The sequence below is a fragment of the Danio rerio genome, chromosome 17 (assembly GCF_052040795.2).
Source record: "Danio rerio strain M-AB ecotype USA chromosome 17, GRCz13ab, whole genome shotgun sequence".
Taxonomy (NCBI): Eukaryota; Metazoa; Chordata; class Actinopteri; order Cypriniformes; family Danionidae; genus Danio; species Danio rerio.
In genome coordinates, this window is record NC_141037.1 from 56,045,001 (window position 1) to 56,067,500 (window position 22,500).

Here is a 22,500-nt window from a genome sequence, read left to right on the forward strand (position 1 = left end):
TAATTATTAATAATTATGAACCAAATAATAATAATAAAAACCATAATTATTATTATTTATTATATTATTATTATAATTATTAATATTAAATTATTAATATTATTTATTATTACTTTTATTAGTATTAAATTACTATAGTTTATTTTCATGTGGGTGCCTGACAAATGAAAGTAGATCTGGTAGCAGATATCACCACCTCTGTTACTTTTTTACTTTGCTCTGTTGTTTTTAACATGTATTATTATTTATTTGTTTAGTATACACACATCTTCACATTCTGATTCCAATGCCTCATTATTAAACGGTTAAAATGACTATAATTAAATTGAAAAGTGGATTTTGTTTATAGTACTTTGAATGTAACTAAAGGAGTTCCACAGGGTTCAGTACTGGGGCCTCATCTTTTTACTATATATATATATATATATATATATATATATATATATATATATATATATATATATATATATATATATATATATATATATTTGATCAATATTTGACACACTTTGTATTATTTTATTTATCGAGTTAGGTATTTTGTTTAAACATTTTTGTTTTTGACTAATAAAGCTATTTGCCTTTGGCAAATTAAAATAAAGTGGTTAAATGAAAAAAATCCTAATATTCCTAAATATAATCTTTAAAAATAGTCAATAAATATCAATAGCAAATGATATGAAACATGATATCGTGATAATTGTGTTGTGCAATATTGCCCAACTCTAGGTGTGGCTAAGAATGTTGTGGCTGAAGTGTCAAACTTACATCATCACTGAGATGACGCTGTTTATCAGCCTTCATAAAGCATGTAAACACTGTTGTTTTCTTTATAAAATCCATGTTAGCCCTTTAGCTATGAAGCTAGAGTCACGGGGCAGACAGAAGCCAGAATCTGCGTCTGTTCTGAAGTGAATTTGACACGCGAATGAAGCGAGTAAACTCAAATGTTCACGCGGCTATTTATCCGCGCATTCCGCATCTGGTTTATACACAGCATTAAACGTGCTGGACAAGTTGGCAGTTTGATCCGCTGTGACAACCCCAAATTACAAAGGGACTAAGCTGAAAAGAAAATGAATGAATGATTGATAATGTATGACAGCGCCCTCTGGTGGACTTGTCACTGAAATGTGCAACGCAGCAATTCGTAACTTGTTGATTTAGTGGCTATTCGGTATTCATTTGTATGATCTCCTTTGCCCATTCCCCAGTAACATTCAAATCATACATTAAAAGGGAATTAAATTGTATGTATTTGTTCAGACTATTTCCCAAAGATGGGTTGCGGCTGAAAGGGCATCCGCTGCGTAAAAACTTGCTGGTTAAGTTGGCGGTTCATTCCGCTGTGGTGACCCCGGATTAATAAAGGGACTAAGCCGACAAGAAAATGAATGAATGATAATTGTCCAGATTAACCAGCTTTCTGATAATATGTAAAACCATGCAACAAAACGTAGCCAGAGCAGCGTATTTTACATTTCACAAAAATATATTTCCAGTCTGGGCGGGCATTTACAAGTGCTCAAAGAGAAGCGCAGCATGTGAGCGTAGAGATGAATCGCTGTAATGTAACTCAAGCTGATTTTTTATGCACCGCGTCTCTGGAGCATTGTTGCACAACACTTAGATTTATTCGCCCTGAGCAAACAGCAGATCCTCCCTTCACTGTGGCCTTTTTTTGCAGCGCTAATAATCTTTTACGAGGAGAACAAACGCAGAAATATCAGTTCAAGCACTTCTCTTGTGCTCGGCGGTTTAGGAAGAGAAACAACTGCGCTTGTGGATTCAGAAGATTTATGCAAAGTCTGAGCGAGCGGTGTTTGTGTTCGTCAAACTTTTCCCATCATCATTTGGATGTTACTCTCGGACATTAACTGATGATGTTTGTGCAGTTCTGCTTTCTGCTTTCTGTTTGCATGTAATCAGCCAACCAGCTTGGACACACACAGCACAGGCCAGATGTGTCTTATCAGGGCTGAAGCTGACTCTACTGATCTGTTGTCTCAACATAGTCGCCACATCTACCCTTCACAGTATTGTAAAAACATTACTTGTTGTACAATAATTGTATTGTTGTCATAATTTATCCTGTGAAATTAGAATATATCATTTAAAGGGTTGTAATGACCAAAAATTAATTTTAAAGTATATACACTTACCGGCCACTTTATTAGGTACACCTTACTTGTACCGCGATGGACCCCCTTTTGCCCTCGGAACTGCCTTAATCCTTCATGGCGTAGATTCAATAATGTACAGGAAATATTCCTCAGAGATTTTGCTCCATATTGACATGATAGCATCACACAGTTGCTGCAGATTTGTCGGCTGAAAATGATGCGAATCTCCCGTTCCACCACATCCCAAAAGTGCTTAACTGGATTGAGATCTGGTGACTGTGGAGGCCATTTGAGTACAGTGAACTCATTGTCATGTTCAGGAAACCAGTCTGAGATGATTCACGCTTTATACACTAACATGGCGCGTTATCTTGCTGGAAGTAGCCATCAGTAGATGGGTACAGTGTGGTCATAAAGTTATGGACATGGTCTGCAACAATACTCAGGTAGGCTGTGCCGTTGACACGATGTTCAAATGGTACTAATAGGCCCAAAGTGTGCCAAGAAAATACCATTACATCACCACCACCAGCCTGAACTGTTGACACAAGGCAGGATTGATCCATGCTTTCATAAGTTGGCGGTTCATTCCTCTGTAGCGACCCCTGATTAATAAACGTAATAAATGTGAGGAATTATTTTCTGCCAGTGTTGGTCAGTACTAGCTTATCTACATTTCTCAGTAGCGTGGCTGAAGCGTCGTTACTTTCTAAATCAAATAGCTTTTCAGTAGCGAAGCTATTTTATTAGTCAAATAGCGCAGTAGCGTCCACACAAGCTACATTTGCCGCTCGCGGATCAATAAGTGACCGCACCAACATTCACTAAGCTATGAGGCCGGTGCCTAGCCGATGGAAGTAAATCCATATGATAGGGAGAAGGATTATTTCTTCTTCTTCCTGTTGTACGGTGTTCGACAACAAACTTTTTGGTGCGTTACTGCCACCTCTGGCGAAACTTACTTGATGGAAAGATGACTGAGGGAGAGGAGTTATTTCTGAAGCAGGATTCCTTGTGACCATAGCTCGAGAAGTACATGTTAAGATGCAATGACTTAATTTCTGATGCTGTGCTCAAAAAATAAAAATACTTCAGTATATATAACAATATAATGCTTATTACACTATATATATATATATATATATATATATATATATATATATATATATATATATATATATATATATATATATTAGGGATGTAACGGTATTGTAAATACCATCATACCGCAATATTAATTTTTTTCGATATTACCGTAGTCGCATGACTCAGTAAAACTATAGGTCTTCTGAGAAAATTTGCTCAGGCGAATTAAGTGAATGGGAGGTAGCAGAAACTACAATTCCCATCAGCCCAGGCTCGGCCATCATCCCTTGCGGTCTGCTGTCGCTACAGATACAGTAATGCGGAAATGGAGTGTGCTGCTAGAAGCGGGCATCAAAAAGAGCTGGAAATGATCGAACCTGAAGCGGGTGTTGTCACCGCACACGTACTGATCAGCTGTGTTGTCGTGCGCGTACTGAATAGCGGTGTTGTCGCGCGCGTTCTGATCAGCTGTGTTGTCGTGCGCGTACTGAATAGCGGTGTTGTCGCGCGCGTTCTGATCAGCTGTGTTGTCGCGCGCGTTCTGATCAGCTGTGTTGTCGTGCGCGTACTGAATAGCGGTGTTGTCGCGCGCGTTCTGATCAGCTGTGTTGTCGCGCGCGTTCTGATCAGCTGTGTTGTTGCGCGCGTTCTGATCAGCTGTGTTGTCGTGCGCGTACTGAATAGCGGTGTTGTTGCGCGTGTTCTGATCAGCGGTGTTGTCGCGCGCGTACTGTTAAGCGGGGAGGGGGGGTTGAGCGCACATACTCAAGAGCGGTGTTGTCGAGCGCCTACTGAAGGGCGGGACGGAGGGTGTGACAGCACACTGTTCAGATTGATACAGACATGAGATCTCTATCTCACTCATGGTTTGTCCTCTCAAGTGGGGGAAAGACAATGCACAACGTTACCCACTGCTGTCAACCTGGGCCAAGTCATATCTCTCTGTCCCAGAAACCTCAGTCCCAAATAAGAGGGTTTTTTTCTGTTGCAGGGGACATTGTAAATACCCAGAGATACCAGCTTTTACCAGATTATATTTATATGATCATTTTCCTTAAAACCCATCTCTATCTAAGTGAGTGAGTGATTAAATGTTGAATGTGATGAGTTTTCAACAATACTAAATTGAAACTTTATTTTTTTACATGGTTTAATAATTTTTTGTTATTAAAATTGAAGTTCCTGTTTCAAAGCTTACAGATAGATGGCTAATTTGTATGTCATTGACACTTTTGGCACTTTTTTGGAGTATTTTCATAAGTTTTGTTTTTTCCTGTAAATGATTCAATAAATACCGTACCATGACATTCATACAGAGGTATTACCGTACCGTGAAATTCTGATACCGTTACATCCCGAATATATATATATATATATATATATATATATATATATATATATATATATATATATATATATATATATATATATATATATATATAATTATTTTTTTATTTATGATCAAAAATATTTCTCTTTACTATAAATGACTATAGTATTTTAAATCTGTAACACCTGGTTTTATTGGATTTTTTGTTTTAGCTGTTATATACTATAATGTGTTTCTGTTTAGTACAGCATATTATTTACAGTGAATAACTGAACTATTCTGCCTCATATGTTTCATTGACAGTTTTATTGATCACTAAGATATAATTGACTTGGATTTAAGTTGCTTCGATTTAAAAATGAAAATTGTAAAAATAGCTTAGATGTAGCTAAACTACTTTTGCCGTGTAGCTTTTAGCTTAGCTTGCTACATTTCCCAGGGGTAGCATTTAGTGTAGTAAAGCTACATTTTAAGTAGAGTAGCAAATAGCGTAGCTCACTACATTTGTCAAGTAGCTTGCCCAACACTGTTTTCTGCACACAATTTTTCAAATCTACCAAAAATTTAAGCACTGTACACGAGCAGTGTGTGTGTGTCAGTGAGCACACTTCTGCAGTAAAGCACAGCACGGTTATGAATAGAGTTCTGGATGAAGCAGGTCTGTGGACAGCCATGCGCATCCATAAGCGTCTGCTGCTCTTGTAAGGTGATTATGGAGTGCAGACAGAGGGGTTTACACCTCGATTTTTCACTTTCTGAAGGTGAAGGTGAAGTGGCTCTGAGCTGAGAGTTCCTCAACAGCACATCAACACGTTGACACTTTGTCTTCTAGGGGTGTTACAGTTCTTGCTAAAATAATCCCAGTTCGACATGTGCTTGTGGAGGATTCTAAAACTGCAGAAACATCTTTAATGAAAATAAAACGAATTATTTTATTTTCCTTCGGCTTGGTCCCTTTATTTATCAGAGGTTGCCACAAGCGGAATGAACCGCCAACTTATCCAGCATATGTTTTACACAGCGGATGCCCTTCCAGCTGCAACCCAGTACTGGGAAACATCCACACACACTCATTCACACACATACACAACGGCCAATTTAGTTTGTCCAATTCACCTATATGTCTTTAGACGGAGCACCTGGAGGAAACCCACACAAACATGAGGAGAACATGCAAACTCCACACGCAAATGCCAACGGCATTCGGGATTCGAACCAGCGACCTTGCTGTAAGGTGATCGTGCTAACCACTGAATGGTGAAAGTAAACACATAAAATTTTGTTTAAATCAATACCTGTGGCTTCTGATGCTTCACTGAGGTCTTGTGATGCAAAGTAATCTCTCTGTGTAAGAAATTTAACGCTATTTACAACATTATTAGCTTTAATCCACATCCTTGCCAAATAGTTCTCAGCGCATGTGTTAATGTAGTCCGATTGTAGTCCTGTCACTTTAAATGATGGATAACCATTCACTGCTAATATAAGAACCACCACAGGTTTTTACACAGGTCTGTTAACTCTCCGTCTTGCCACTGGGCTCCTTAAGTTCACATGACTTTTTTGGCAATTAAATTAAAACGTAAAACGTGCTGGATAAGTTGGCGGTTCATTCTGCTGTGGCGACCCCGGATTAATAAAGGGACTAAGCCAAAAAGAAAATGAATGAATGAATGAATGAAAGACTGACTGGCTCGGTTATGCATTCAAAATGGTATGAACCGTTATAGGGGTGGTCAGGTGTATATTTATTCATTTTCTTGTCGGCTTAGTCCCTTTATTAATCCAGGGTCGCCACAGCGGAATGAACCGCCAACTTATCCAGCAAGTTTTTACGCAGCTTCTACCCATCTCTGGGAAACATCCACACACACATTCACACACACACATACACTACGGACAATTTAGCCTACCCAATTCACCTGTACCGCATGTCTTTGGACTGTGGGGGAAACCGGAGCACCCGGAGGAAACCCACGCAAAGGCAGGGAGAACATTCAAACTCCACACAGAAACGCCAACTGAGCCGAGATTTGAACCAGCAACCCAGCAACCTTCTTGCTGTGAGGCGACAGCACTACCTACTGCGCCACTGCCTTGCCCATGTGTATATTTATATGATCTATAATTGTAATTATATATATCATTATTAAAGATACAGATCACAGCAAATGATTTCTCACTATTTAGAGGCCTGACCCACTAATTCATGTTGTTTTGATGGCATTCAGGGGGGATCAAGCATTAGTTCCCTCTCCCAAACCTCCTTATAATTCGCAAATTGGTTACAGTGTACTTTCTGTAATCTCAGAGAGCAGAGCTGAGCCTCTTCAAGTGAATCATCTCTGTTCAGCATCACCTCTAATGCAGGGGTTCCCAAACTTTTCAGCCCGCAACCCCCAAAATGACAATGCCAGTGACTCGTGACCCCCAATTTTCTCTGAGGTGGTGGTTATAAATACAGAAACCTTGTATGCAATGATGACGCGCACACACCAATAGACCCAAGTCTATTCTTTGGTTTTTTTTTTGTATGTATGTCAGTGCTGTAAATGGGCTAGAAAGTTTAACCTGGTGTTATAAAATCAATTTGCTGCATCTGAAAGTATTGCTGTGCCTTTAGTATAATGTAATTACTAGAGAAGTCGCAATCCAATAGAACTATTAACTATATACTATTATAGTTAATAGTTTATTGTAAATATAAACGACTATTTTTTCCTCTTTAGTAGGTGATTGATAAAATACAGTAAGTCTTAAGGTTTAATAAAAATTAATTGATTTTTGAAAATCCCAAGGCGACCCCCCTTCATTGTCCCGCGACCCCTCGGGGGGTCCCGACCCCCACTTTGAGAACCTCTGCTCTAATGCACTGTGTGTGTGTGTGTGTGTGTTACAGGTAACTCGTGCGCCGCAGCTGGAGCTGCAGGGTCAGCTCTTGGGCTTGTTCGATGAAAAGGCGTTTCTGTCCGGTAAGCAGCTCAGGCCAGGTGAAGATCCCTATAGGGAGCATGCCTTCAACCTGCAGGAGAGCGACCGGTTAGGCAGCGAGCGCGCCATTAGAGACACACGCCACTATCGGTAAGACGGCCATTTCTTCATTTTTTTTTTTATTTCTTCATTTTTTAAAAATGAAAAAAGTTGCTCAAACAACAAAAGTTATGAAAATAAATAGAGTTGTAGTGAGCAATTGTACACTGATGCGCATATAACTATGAGTATAAATGGTATTTAAAGGGAAATTTAAGAGAAGTTAAATAGCTTATGAAGGTTTGGAACCACTTGAGAGAGAGAGTAAATAATGAGTGAATGTTTATTTTTGGGTGAACTGTCCCTTTAACATGGATAACATGTTTTATATATATATATATATATATATATATATATATATATATATATATATATATATATATATATATATATATATATATACACACCTGTAGCTGTTCAATAGGATTTAGGTCTGGGCTCTGGCTGGGCCACTCAAGGGCATTCACCGAGTTGTTGTGAAGCCACTCCATTGATATTTTGGTAGTGTGCTTTGGGTCATTGTCGTGCTGGAAGATGAACCGTCGCCCCAGTCTGAGGTCAAGAGCAATCTGAAGCAGGTTTTCATTCAGGATGTCTCTGTACATTGCTGCATTCATCTTTCCCTCTATCCTGACTAGTCTTTCAGTTCCTGCTGCTGAAAAACATTCCCGCAGCATGATGCTGCCACCACCATGCTTCACTGTAGTGAAGCTATTAGCCTGGTGATGAGCGCTGCCTGGTTTTCTCCAAACATAATGCCTGGCGTTCACTCCAAAGAGTTCAATTTTAGTCTCATCAGAGTTTAGTTTCTGATGGTCTGAGAGTCCTTCAGATGCCTTTTGGCAAATTCTAGGCGGGGAGCAGCTTCCATCTGGCCACTCTACCATACAGGCCTGATTGGTGGATTGCTGCACAGATGGTTGTCCTTCTGTAAGTTTCTCCTCTTTCCACAGATGAACGCTGGAGCTCAGACAGAGTGACCATCGGGTTATTGATCACCTCCCTGACTAAGGCCCGTCTCCCCCGATCACTCAGCTTAGATGGCCGGCCAGCTCTAGGAAGACTCCTGGTGGTTCCAAACATTTTCCACTTATGGACGATGGAGGCCGCTGTGCTCATTGGAACTTTCAGAACAGCAGAAATTTTTCTGTAACCTTCCCCAGCCTTGTGCCTCGAGTCTACAGACAATTCCTTTGTCTTCATGCTTGGTTTGTGCTTTGACATGCACTGTCAACCCTGGGTTCTTATATAGACAGGTGTTTGCCTTTTCAAATCATGTCCAATCAACTGAATTGACCACAGGTGAACTCAATGAAGCTGCTGAAACATCTTAAGAATGTTCAGTGGAAACAGAATATACCTGAGCTCAATGTAGAGATTCATGGCAAAGGCTGTAAATACTGATGTACATGTGATTTTCAGCCTTCAAAATTGGAGTCAGTTTTGAATATGTCATGTTTTAGTCTTTGGCAAGCTTCACTAAGGTTTTTTGAGACTAAGCCAAAGAAAAATGAATGAATGGTTTGGAAGAAGTCGTACTCGCCCTTGACAGAATTTTCATTTTTGGATGAACTGTCTGTCCCTTTAACACATTTTACAAGGTTGGTTTAAATGCATTCCTTAGTGGAATTGTCTGCGTGCTGCTCTTCAGTGTGTTTAATGATGTCCTGCTGTGGACAGTGAAAGTCCTGACACTCCTGTCTGTGTGTCTGCGTTCACAGATGTGCCTCCATGACCTTTGACCCTGACCTGCCGCCCACCAGCATCATCATCACGTTCCACAATGAGGCTCGCTCCACCCTGCTGCGCACTATCAAGAGGTGAAAACACGTATTCAACGTAAAGTAACTGATTATCATTTTAGCTGTGGTGTGTTATTCTAGATTGTATTAAAAGTCAGTGTTTTAAATACACTGCTGCACCATTTACTGCAAACATATTCAAATGTATGATGAACAAACCTTATTAGCGGTTAATGAGAAATTAGCGGTTCAGTAAGGTTAAATATACATATAAAGTTGTACTACAACCCTACTTAATTAGGTCAAATCAGCACCGATGCATGTCATGCTACAGTAGATGCATTTATACACTCACCGGCCACTTTATTAGGTACACCCGTCCAACTGCTTGTTAAGGCAAATTTCTAATCAGCCAATCACATGGCAGCAACTCAATGCATTCAGGCATGTAGACATGGTCAAGAAGATCTGCTGCAGTTCAAACTAACCATCAGAATGGAGAAGAAAGGTGATTTAAGAGACTTTGAACGTGGCATGGTTGTTGGTGCCAGACGGGCTGCTCTGAATATTTCAGAAACTGCTGATCTACTTGGATTTTCACACACAACCATCTCTAGGGTTTACAGAGAATGGTCCGAAAAAGAGAAAATATCCAGTGAGTGGCAGCTCTGTGTGTGCAAATGCCTTGTTGATGCCTGAGGTCGGAGGAGAATGGCCAGACTGGTTCCAGCTGATAGAAAGGCAACAGCAAATCAAATAAGCACTCGCTACAACCGAGGTCTGCAGAAGAGCATCTTTGAACACACAACGCGTCCAACCTTGAGGCAGATAGTCTACAGCAGCAGAAGACCACACCGTCTGCCAATCCGGTCAGCTAAGAACAGGAAACTGAGGCTACAATTCGCCATTACCTGGTCTGATGAATATCGATTTCTGCTGCGACATTCGGATGGTCGGGTCAGAATGTGGCGCCAAAAACTTGAAAGCATGGATCTATCCTACCTTGTATCAACAGATCAGACTGGTGGTGGTGATGTAACGGTTTGGGGGATATTTTCTTGGCACACTTTGATTAAGGCAGTTCTGAAGGCAAAAGGGGGTCCAACCCGGTATTAGTATGTGTATACCTAATAAAGTGGCCAGTTCCAAGCAGGTTTTGACTGCATTCTAGTTTAGCTACGCTGAATGATTTCAATTATTTCACAGCTACAGCAGTCAAAAATCACACCAAAACAACAAAAGGCTTTGAGGTTTTTTTTTTTTTGAGGGATAAATGTCTGAAATAAAACATCTCAACAGTGTCTTAAGGTGTAGAAACCATAGCATGGGAGGAATAATTGACCATTGATTTGTATTTTTAACAATTCAGTGGCTCTTCCAAGTTATTCCTCACTTAAACTAAACACTCTTTAATATAACTGTTCCTTGTGCCATTGATGCTTCCACAAGTGGTCCATTTTGTGATGTACACTTCAAACTATTAATGTGTTTTGAAGAACTGTGCACTACATTTGGCTTGGGGTTATGTATATTTCATACTCCTCCTCAAAATCAAGCTCATATATGTTTTATATGCAAGTAAACGCTGCTTGATCAGTTTGAAAGTGATTAAATGATTAAACATTCAGTTCACACTTAAAGCTGTAGTTAGCAGTTTTTTTTTCAGCTTATGCTTTCTGTGTAAATTAAAGTCATAATCTCGGTGTTGTTAGTACTGTGAGGATCAGTTTGGACGCCATAGGAAAGCATTCATCTCTTTTTATCCTCTTTTTTTTCAGTGTACTAATGAGAAGCCCACCTCATCTGATACTGGAGATTATTCTTGTGGACGACTTTAGCTCTGATCGTAAGTACGGCTTAATTTGACTGCAGTGCAAATGTGTTTACACACATATAGACACACTTGTACTCACTGACTTAAGGCTGATTTATACTTCTGCATCAAACGCCGGCGTATGCTACGGCGCTGACGCATAGCCCTTCACCGTGGCCGTCGGCATCGCTGATGTGCACCTCTCAAAAAATGTAACTACACGTCGCAATGACGCGTAGCGCAAGCTCTGTGATTGGTCGGCTTGGTAGCACTGACGAATCTGGGCGGGACCGAGAGCCGCGCGAATGGCGCGAGCAATTGTTTACATGTGTGGAGTCCTGTGAAGGAGCTCCAGATGGAAAGTTTTGTTTTGTTGTTGTTGCACGTCCGCCAGTTCCTGCCTCAAAATAAGCGAGTCTGAGTCACTTGTACAACCAGGAAGTGTTCAGGAAAAGCTAAACAGAAGCGAAGAAACTCGACACAGAGGAACATTTACACCTCACTGCCAACTAGTGTTTCGGAAGTGTTAATGCAGACCAACAGAGAAGTATAAATGCACAGCTGCGCGCGTTGCCTGCGCCGTGAGTTACGCCGGTCACTTGACACAGAAGTATAAACCAGGCTTTACACCCCATTCACAAGGGGCTTCAGCGTCAACGCTTGACAGAGGGCGTGTCTGAAGTTGAGGCTGACGCGATTGTCATAGCAGCGTCAGCCAATGAAATAACCAACCCAGGCTCATTCTGAAAACGTAGTCCCGCGGTGGTTTCTGGAGACTGCGAAATACGTGGCCGGAGGTACGTATGGCTGCGTTTCATTTTTTTCAAACGAACTCTGCGGTGTGACGCCGTTCCTTTCGGCGCTTGCTAGCCAGCCGCTCGCCTCCGTGTGGAGGGCTTTCCCACCGTAACCAGTTTGTCCAGTTAGCACGTCATGTGTGTTGGCGGACTGAAGGCGCCGAGAGGGGCGGACCACGACGACGACCGGGTTCGAGTCCGGGGAAGAGTGGCGCAAGAAAACAAAAACAAAATCCAAAAAATAAAGTGAATGAGTTCATCACGGGGTGAGAATGCGGTCAAAATTTGAAAACATGGTAAAAATCAGACAAAGGATTTTCTTTTTCAGGACGGCTTTTGTTAATCGTCGTTGGTTGAGTTTAGGGAAGGAGGAGGGTGGGCCAGCCGATTGGCCGGTCACACGGTCAATCATTCTGTCATTCAGGCGGAAGGTCGTTCCGACAGCGGTCTCTGGCGGTTTACGCGAGAATGGCGTGGGTGCAAATGACGCTTGCGAGAGACGTTCGAGACGCGAAAAAGTGCACAAAAAAAAAACTGCAAAAAAAACTCCTGGGACGTATTTCGCGGTCTCCAGAAACGTCTGCGGGACTACGGTTTCAGAATGAGACTGGGTTGGAAATAAGTCAGCAATAGGCCACTGTCTGAGCTGGTGCATCTGCATACAACACTCTGATTAGCTGACGCTTGAACAGTTGAGCAAGTCCACTTTTACTCTTTCATGATGTGTGATTTATGTGGTTTTCTTTTTGTGAGCCAAAAAAAACAGTTCCCACAAGGTTAAAAGAATGACTTGTAATGCTATACTTGTGGGGACATTTGGTCCTCGTAATGTCATGAGTACATTGTATACACACACACACACAAATGTAGTGTATTCTGCCTTTGCATGTGTTGACATGCGCTATGAGGATCTCTTAGTGAATGTTGCTCACTGTATGAACACTGAGTCTGAATCCGCCTGTTCTGTTGTCATGGAGTGGAAACAAACGGCACCATCAGAACTGAGCTCTCCTGTGATTAATGTTGCGCAGTGTTAGAGAGAGAGACGTGCGTTTGGCAAATGAGCTTTTTCCCTTTGCAGAGAACATGTTGAGCTCAGGCTTTTCTTTGGCATGAAGACCACACGAGCCTCAAAACACATGCGGATCTCAGTCAGAGTGGAGATAAGACTGCTCTGCTGAAGGTCTGATTCATGACAGCGACCGTTTCAGGTTTCTGAGCTAATATACTGGAGGTCTCCTCAGGGTTATGATCATGAGCCAGTTCAGTTCTGTGAAAATATGCCTGTGCATTTATGATTTCATAACAATAATAATATACACTGAATACACTGTAAAAACAATGTTCTGTCAGATTTATGTTGTCTTTCAATACAAATATTGAATCATTCTTAAATCAGTAAACTGTACGTTTACTTTAGGAAACAAAATGGTTTTGTTTTTAAAAAAATTATCAAACTTTCATTATTTTTTTCAAAATATTGTTTATAAAAACTAACAATCAATCAATCAAAAATAAAAAAAACAGTCAGTTGGCATTTCTGTGTGGAGTTTGCATGTTCTCCCCGTGTTGGCATGGGTTTCCTCCGGGTGCTCCGGTTTCCCCCACAGTCCAAAGACATGCGGTACAGGTGAATAGGGGGTAGTTTATGAGTGTGTATGGATGATTCCCAGTGGTGGGTTGCAGCTGGAAAGGCATCCGCTGCGTTAAACGTATGCTGGATAAGTTGGTGGTTCATTCCACTGTGGTAACCCCTGATAAATAAAGGATTAAGCTGAAGGAACATTAATAGAAAAAGGGCTCACATTAGCTAAAGCTAACAGGCCAAACTGCGGCGCCCTGCTAATAACAGAGTCATGCAATGGGAGGTGTGTTGATGGTAGTGCATTTCTAGAGTGTATTTAGAAGTTACTATGTTTATTCTCAATAATTACTGCTTACAAATTAGCATCGGTGATGGCAGCTCGCAGATGTTCTGCCAGGGTTCAGGGCAACAACCTAAAGGCTGCCAGATTGCAGAGTTTCCTGACTGCCTCCATTCTGGAGAAACACACTCTCAGTCACCCAAGCAAACCTGAGAATGAGCTTTAGTTTTCTGAAGGGCACTTTAAATCCTGTTACTGCCAGTGTTAATTAACATGCCTGATCTCCGATTTCATCAGCAGAAGCATGTGACCGGCGGATCTTCACATCTCAGTGTTTGGACACATGCAGATAATCGCAAGCACTTGGCAGATTTCTGCACTTTATCACCTTTTAGTGCTTTTTGCTGGTCAGGAGCTGCTGCTGTTACGAGTTACTACTTAAGTCTGGTTTATACTTTTGCGTCAAGGGATCAGTTTGTCCCACGGTGCATGCAACGCGTGTAGCTGTGCACTCATGCTTCTGCGCGCTGTTTCTGTTGCTCTGCAATACACTTCCGAAACTCTAGTTGTCAGTGAGGTGTTTATGTTTCACTGTGTCGAGTTTCTTCGCTGGTGTTTTTTTTTTTTTTGTGAACGCTTCCTTAATGTACAAGTAGTTCAAACTTGCGGACGTGCAACAACTTTAACCATGAGGTAAACACAAAACAACAGTTTCAATCCCGAGCTCCTTCACAGGACTTCACACTTGTATACAACGGCTCCATCGGGCTTGCGTTGCTCTCGACTCCACCCACACTCGTCAGCGCTACCAAACCGACCAATCACAGAGCTTGCACTACGCGTCGTTGCGACATGTAGTTAAATTTTTGGAGTAGTGCGCATCAGCGACGCCGACAGCCACAGTGAGGGCTATGCGTCCACGCAGGCCCGGATTGGCTAATCGGGAGGACCGGGAGAATTTCCGGTGGGCCAGTCCGTTTTTTGGCCGTGAGGGCCGGTGTCTCTAGCTGCTTGCACTTTCAGCAGTCGCACTTTTAAAAAATTTTTTTATTTATTTGACCGTAGTCTCACTCTTTTTATTCATTATTTTGCCGCAGCTCCTCGATTTGTATTTATTTTCTCGCAGTCCCAGGAGCAAAATGCAGCCTGCAGGTTAATGATGACATAACAATTATTCTACCCCAAACAGCGGCACCTTAGTGAATATAAGAATTCGAATAATTAAAATGAATAAATATTACACCTGCTCAATGAAAATCAGATGATTCACTACATTCATAAATATGACATAAATTGATCAGAAATCTAGAAAGGGGACGAGAAGTTGGGACTTGCTCAATTTATCAAGCGCTGACGGAAGCGTCAGCCAATCAGATCGCTGTATGCAAATACACCAGCTCAGAGAGTAGCCTATTGCTGACTAATTTCATTGGCTTACGCTGCTATGACAATCGCGCCAGCCTCAACTTCAGACACGCCCTCTTGCCATATTTTGAGAAAAATAATGCTTAAAAATTATTTATTGGAAAAACCTGAAAAGATTTCAGAAAAAGCAACAGAAACTACTGCAGAACACAGCTTTTGGGCAAATTTGTGAGTTTTTTATATGCCCGGATTATTATAAATGTAATATTTAACATTTATTTATTTCAAAAACGATAAGTCTGATTGGCATGAGGAGATATAGCATAAATCTTGAATGCAAAAGGAACATTTTGACCAAATTTGGGCCTTGTAGCATGAACCGCCTAGGAAGAGATGCGTTTGTTTTCGAGGACTGAGTAGTATAACAGTATGTTGGCTTTCTCAAGCGAGCATAACGAATTGATTGGCTTGCTTGTTGTTATTTTTTTGGTATAAGAGACAAAATGTGTAATCCATTAAAAAGCTAAAAAAGACAACTCAGCATTACAGCTGACAAAGAGTTTATTAAATTACTTAGCAGCACCCCAGGGGTCACACTCGAACACACACTAGCAACCCCAGAGCAGCCTAGCATTGTGATGAGCCAGCCTGATCTCACGAGAAAACGTAAGCATTTTACGTTTTGCTAGTTTAGTGGCTAATTCGTACGAATTCGTACGAGTTCAGTCGTACGAAATGGCACGATTTTAAAAAGGAGGCGTGGCACCTGACCCCACCCCTTACCCCAACCGTCATTGGGGGATGAGCAAATCTTACTAAATTGTACGAATTAGATCGTACGATTTCATACGAATTAGCCACTAAATGAAAAAGTTACGAATTGCCGTGAGATTGTGTTGGATGAGCAGAAGATCATTTGTTATGCAGAACATTCCTTCATAATTAAGGCTGAATCTAAATTCCTCACGTCCAATTTCCTCCTTTGATACGCGTCGCAGCATCAGTCCACACACACACACACGTTTGTGAGCCACACGCTAGTTGAAAGGCTCAGTGTGAATGTGTGTGTCAGATCAGCAGGACATCTGGCATTACAGTGAGTGTGACTTGACTTTTGTCCTGACAGTAATCTGTGGTTTATCCTCCCCGACACCATCTGCCACTCTTCCGGTCTTCTTTCTCCAACATATGCAACACACACCCACCACCACCACCATAGACAATATGTACTTGTTTTTATGTCCCGGTTGGGACTTAAACCTAAATGTACACAGACTCATGGGGACTTCAAATTGAGGGCAAACATGCTCATAAATCAGACAGAAGGAAGTGTTTTGAAAATGTAAACATGTTTCCTGTGAGGGTTGGCTTTAGGGGTTGGAGAGTATATGTAGCGGAGGCCAGCTAGCGAAGTGCTTTGCAGGTAAACCTCACTCCTCTGACCTCTAAAGGTGCTCTAGCGACAGACACTAGAGGCCATTGTCTTTAGCCTTCTTGTTCGAGCAATCAACTCCCATGCGTAAAGATGCCAGTTCGATCCCAGCTCAGAGCAGGTTGGGTGTTGTAGGACTGGTGGGGTTATATATATATATATATATATATATATATATATATATATATATATATATATATATATACGGTTTTGTATAGTAGAACCATCATTACGTCTATGAGAATCGCTACCGGTATGTAGGGCCAAGTGTATGTGTGTGTGGGTTACTGTGTTTTACAGGGACACCAAGATGTATATTGACATGGGTTTGAAATTGTTGTACTGTATTAAGCTTGTTTACAGGGTCATACCTCGTGTCCCGGTAAACGCTTAAAAATCATACTTAACGCGGGTCTTTTAAATTGTAAAATTCGCCTCAGATTCCTTGTGAAGAATGGGTTTAGGGGTAGGGTCATTTAATTAGCATTTTTTACCATATAAAATACCAACGCAATCTCACGGCAATTCGTAACGTTTTAATTTAGTGTCTAATTCTAATTTGAATTCGTACGATCTAATTCGTACAATTTAGTACGATTTGCTCATCCTCCAATGACGGTTGGGGTTAGGGGTGGGGTTAGGTGCCACGCCTCCTTTTTAAAATTGTACATTTTCGTACAACTTAACTTATACGAATTCGTACGAATTAGCCACTAAACAGACAAAACGTAAAATACTTACATTTCCTTTTGAAATCAGGCTGAAAATACTCTTAGGGAAGGGCAACATGTCAAATCTTTCAAAAAATAACTTTAATTACAGTGGCAGGATGCATGGAACATGTAATATCGGACAGAAACATGTCACATTATTGCTGCTATTTATATTTTATTGCACTGCTATTTATATTTATCATCACTTATCAGTCATCATAAAATAATAATAATAATAATAATGTAATAATTTTTACAGTGAAGAATAGAAAAGATATTGTCTGATAGAAAAAAAAATATTAACACATATGTGTGTTCTTAAAGTTTACTCTTCAATTTACAATAATCTAATGTGCTCTGCTTTTAGAATATGCAGATCAATCATCCTAAAACTTGATGAAATCACAAATCTTTAATAAAATAACTTTTTAAAGTGGATGCATGCATGGAAAATATATTCTTTGACAAAAATTAACACATTTAACCATCAATTATTATATAATTTGAGTCAAATGTACAACAATCTCATTTGAGCTTGTATTAATATGCTCATATTTGTCATTATAAAATAGATAAAACGGAAGAAGAATCTTAGTCTTTGTTATTCAAAGTCATGTTATTATGAGTGTGTTAATGTGAACAATGAGCCTGAAAATAAAGTTATATTAATATCCACAGCAACACTCTCGCTAAATACCTAGCTGATTAAAAAAGGCTGCACCACGCTCCTTTTTTTCTAGTCAACAAAAAGGCAGTGCGGTGCACCTCGCGTGTTTGGAATGTAAATGCGCGTTCAGTGTTATCGGCCCCTTAGGTTGTAGTCTTTAAAAACAGCAATACTTCCTTGGCATATTAGACATACCGCTTTCTGTCCTATATTGGTGAAGAAGTATTTTGTTGTCCATTCTTCCTTACACAAACGACATTCAGAGTCAATTTTGTTTTGCCTGACTCATTTTCAGTCATGAACATTCGAGTGCAATTTAATATCCGAGAGTGTGTTCTAATTCTGGCTGCACTAACTGTACCGCGTGCAATACTGCCATCAAATGGCGCTCACTTGTATTGCATCATTAATTTACTAATTCCGAAACCAAACCTTTCCCAGAGATGGGTTTCGGCTGGAAGGGCATCCGCTGCGTAAAAACTTGCTGGGTAAGTTGGCGGTTCATTCCGCGGTGGCGACCCCGGATTAATAAAGGGACTAAGCCGACAAGAAAATGAATGAATGAATGAATGAAACCAAACCGTTACTCAGAAGCAGCATTTTTAAAACTCCCTCCCGGGACAGATGAAAGGGTTCAAACCATGTATATACAAGGGTGTGTGCAATAAAGGCGTATTTTCTGGACACACTGAACGAATGGAATTCTATATTTGATTGTGATGAATAATTCTAGATCGCTATTGGTTGATTAAGTAGTTTTGTTTTACATTAACCTTTAAGTCATGAGTAGGCCCACACGGAATCTGCGTGCTCCATGGATTTCCACAGATTTTTAGCCCGTTATTGAGTCTATTTATTTACTTGTGTAAATGTATGTTTATTAATTAATCAATTAAATAATTTCAGTAATAATATTGACTAATATGAAAGTGTTTAATTGATTTATTTTCAGTACAGTTGGTAAAGTAATGTTGTCACAATTCTGATCGAATAAATACACCCTAGGTGAGCAGAAGAAAATAGATTCAGGAAACTGAACCTTAAATATACAAAGACCTCTATATTTTCAAACTCAGATATTTTGCCATATCTGCGGAGAAGTTTATAAAAAATCTGCGGATTTATGCTGAATTATTTTGGGAGATTTATAACTAAAACTGTAATATATTACCGATTTACATTACAGCAATAAATAAAAATATACTGTTTTAAAGTCTGCCTGAAATCAAAACCTACAATGTTTATTTTACCAGCGCACATAGTTGTTACTCCACTAAAAAAAAAAAACACTTGAGTACTCTTCAATCAAAAGCTGCGTCTCAAATGGCACACTATACACTATGCACTCATGCACTATATACTTATGCACTTACACACTCAACAGCATAGTATATGTATGTAGTGTTGTCCCAAATGGAGCACTAATGTTTTTTTACTAAGCGGAAATTCAAACCATTTCCCTGATGATGTCTGACGGTTGCCAGTGAAATAAATAATGTAATAATAAATAAATCAGTGAAATAAATTACCAAACTATTTAATAATACCTGCCATGAGTATAACCGCATTCACCATCAGGAGGCGCTATAATCACTCTTGTAAAAGAATTTTGCTTTCACAATCCAAATTAAATTAATTTATTCAACATGTGCGCCTGATAGCTCCACCCCTTCGGCTTCGTGAGCAAAACTGCAATCTTTGAGTGCGTGAAGTGTCCATCATAACACACTTCAATTTACCAGCTGAATGAGTGCATCATACGGTAATTAAAGTGCTCTTATTATTTTTGTGACTTTTCAGTGTGAACACACTATTTACACTATTTATGCTACAAAATGACGTAGAATAGTGCATGAGTATGCGATTTGGGACTTGGCTAAAGTCTGAGGGCTCTATTTTGATGGTCCACGCGCAGAACGCAAAACGCAGGGCGCAAACGCTTTCAGGGCGTGTCAGAACGCATTTTTGCTAATTTAAGGACAGGAAAATCTGCTTTGCGCTGTGGCGCATGGTCTAAAAGGGTTGAGTTTATTTTCTTAATGAGTTATAGGTGTGTTTTGAGAATAAACCAATTAGAGTCTCATCTCCCATTCCCTTTAAGAGTCAGCTGCGTCGTGCCAAGTGCGAATTCACTATTTACAGGACACAAAGTACGTCTAAGTGGAAAAAATGAGCATTTCACAAGCAAACAGTTAACAGTTTTTTAACAGAAAACAGTTAAACAGAGCATCTACTGCGTGACAATGAGAGATAATGGATCTACTTTCACATTCGCTCTTGGATAGGGAAACCTTTACGCACAGACATCAATTAGCCTATAAATAAATGATTGCGTTTGTTAAGCGCAAAGATTCATTTCAAAACTATTTCTAAATTCAGTTCTAATTTCCAGCAAACTAATAAATGAATAATAATAACAAAATGTGCTCAAAAACCTGAGTTATATCCTAAAACACATGCTGTGCCCCATATGATCTAAAACCTGCAGGTTGGCAAATCTAAGCTTGTTTTTAATAAACAAATATAAATATGGATATAATAAATAATACTGCTAATAATAATAACATTATACAAAAGCAAATTGTTATGAATGAACTGAAAAAGCCTCCCGAGATGAAGAAGACATAAAAGCAGTGATTTTTCATATTTATGTAGGCTAGAAAATAATATGTTTTGTAATATTTTAATCCTTTATATTTATATCCTATATCTATTCTTATTATATTCTATATATATCCTTAATATTTACATTTTTTCATATGTAAAGATATTTGCCTATTGCTCTCTTGTGCGTATTAAGCTGTGCGTAACGAGGCGCAACTCTGCGCTGGAGTTTAGACCGGGTTTGTTTTGGTCTAATGAAAAATCTATTATAGTTTCTCAAAATAGCGACGCACCAGCGGTCCGCCTCAGAACGCCTTTCTTTTTAGAGCAGAACGCCTATGGGCGCACAAATGAGCGCTAATGCATTTGCTATTTAAACAGCGTAGCGCAACGCCTCAAAACAACTCTTGCGCCAAGCTGAAACTACCAAAAGACTACTGCGCCGCGCCTTGCGCCACACTGCGCCGGGTGTGTGTTAGCGTCTGTGTTTAGACGCGCTCCTTCTCTGATGATGTCAGTTTGATGTTTCAGACACAATATTCTTAGCCACGCCCCTCTTGCTTGCTTCAAGGCAATGATGCACAAAATGAAAGCCACGGCCCCTACTCAGTATTCAGATTCAGTCTTCATACTGAAGTTATAGTCTCAACAACATGAATGTATTATGAACTATAATAATATTTCACAGTATTGCTGTTTTTGACTGTATGTTCAATCTTACTGTATTCTTATTAAAGTATCGTCAGTCAACACATTCAGCTCGTGTTGAAAACAGCTTTCTTTCACTCTGCTTCGGTGTGTTTCTACTGATCCGCATCAGCAGGAGAAAGCAGATCTCTAATAAGCATTAGTGCAAGGAAAGTGAATGAATATCATTTAATTAAAGAGCTGAAGCAGCTCTGCTACTGGTGTCTGGCCTGTCAGGGGTTTTCATTTTCTCTGCGGTTCCTCTAGAGGGCTAGATTTACCTGATTTGTGTGTTGTGATCCAGCTGTAATTAATCCTTCCTCCTCAAAGGTCACTCGCGCGCAAGTCAGTGTGTGTGTGTGTGTGTGTGTGTGTGTGTGTGTGTGTTTCTTTCATGGAGTGTTTATGTGGCTCTTTTTTGTTACATCCTTACCTGCTAATGCTTTATATTATAAGTATAGTTCACCTAAAATGAAACATTCTGTCATCATTCACTCACCCTTCACTTGTTTGAGTTTCTTTCTCCTGTTAAACGTAATATTTTTGAAGCAAGCTGGAAACCTGTAATCATTGACTTCCATAGGATTTGTTTACTATGGACTGGGGTGCCATTTAAGGGGTAAACCCCCCCCCCACACAAACACACACCACCCCCACCCACGCACTTCACTTTTGTCAGCTAAAACACACCCTAAGACAAGTGCGTTTTAGTTTTAAAACGCCGTTTTAGATCAATAACGATCCGCGTCCACACTAGCGTTTCACCTAGCGTCTCTGAACATATCTCCATCCACACTACGCCACCAAAAACGTATATCATGTGACCATTGGCGCACTCTGGGCATGCGCGTTCTAGTATATACAGAAAGCATGCGTCTCGCTCGGCATTTGGTTATTGTTAGTCAACAAACGCCGGTTGAACATTAAACGCGATGGCAAAGAAAGCAAGAGAGGTATTTTTGTGGACAGACGACGAGGTCGAGTTGTTACTAAACATAACAAATGAATAACCGCACAATGGCACCTAAAACAGACAATAGTGCAAGCAACGCTCACATTTCTGTGCCCATGTTGTTGTTTACAGTACTGTCTTCCAGTAGCGTTAAAGCCATGTGTTATAACCATGTGATAGGGGCATGACGAATAAGGGAAGGATACGCAATGACACAAAAGCCCCAATCAGGCAGCGAATCTCAGCAGCCCCGCCTCCGTTTTCAGATGTCTCCGTTTTCCCTCATCCACACTG

At 40.2% G+C, this 22,500-nt stretch overlaps 1 protein-coding gene across 4 annotated transcripts in view; it reads left to right on the top strand.

The window, feature by feature from the left end:
* The window catches only part of galnt16 (UDP-N-acetyl-alpha-D-galactosamine:polypeptide N-acetylgalactosaminyltransferase 16), a 375,091-nt gene that overhangs the window by 5,930 nt on the left and 346,661 nt on the right, over positions 1–22,500 (top strand). For all 4 annotated transcript variants that reach the window (XR_015513887.1, XR_015513885.1, XR_015513886.1 and 1 more), the window contains exons 2-4: positions 7,439–7,620; positions 9,291–9,389; positions 11,090–11,157. Coding sequence is in view for 1 of the 4 variants with exons in the window: in XM_087291149.1 (XP_087147275.1) it covers positions 7,439–7,620; positions 9,291–9,389; positions 11,090–11,157 (349 nt within the window). In the remaining 3 variants the exon portion in view is untranslated. The remainder of the gene's footprint in view (positions 1–7,438; positions 7,621–9,290; positions 9,390–11,089; positions 11,158–22,500) is intronic.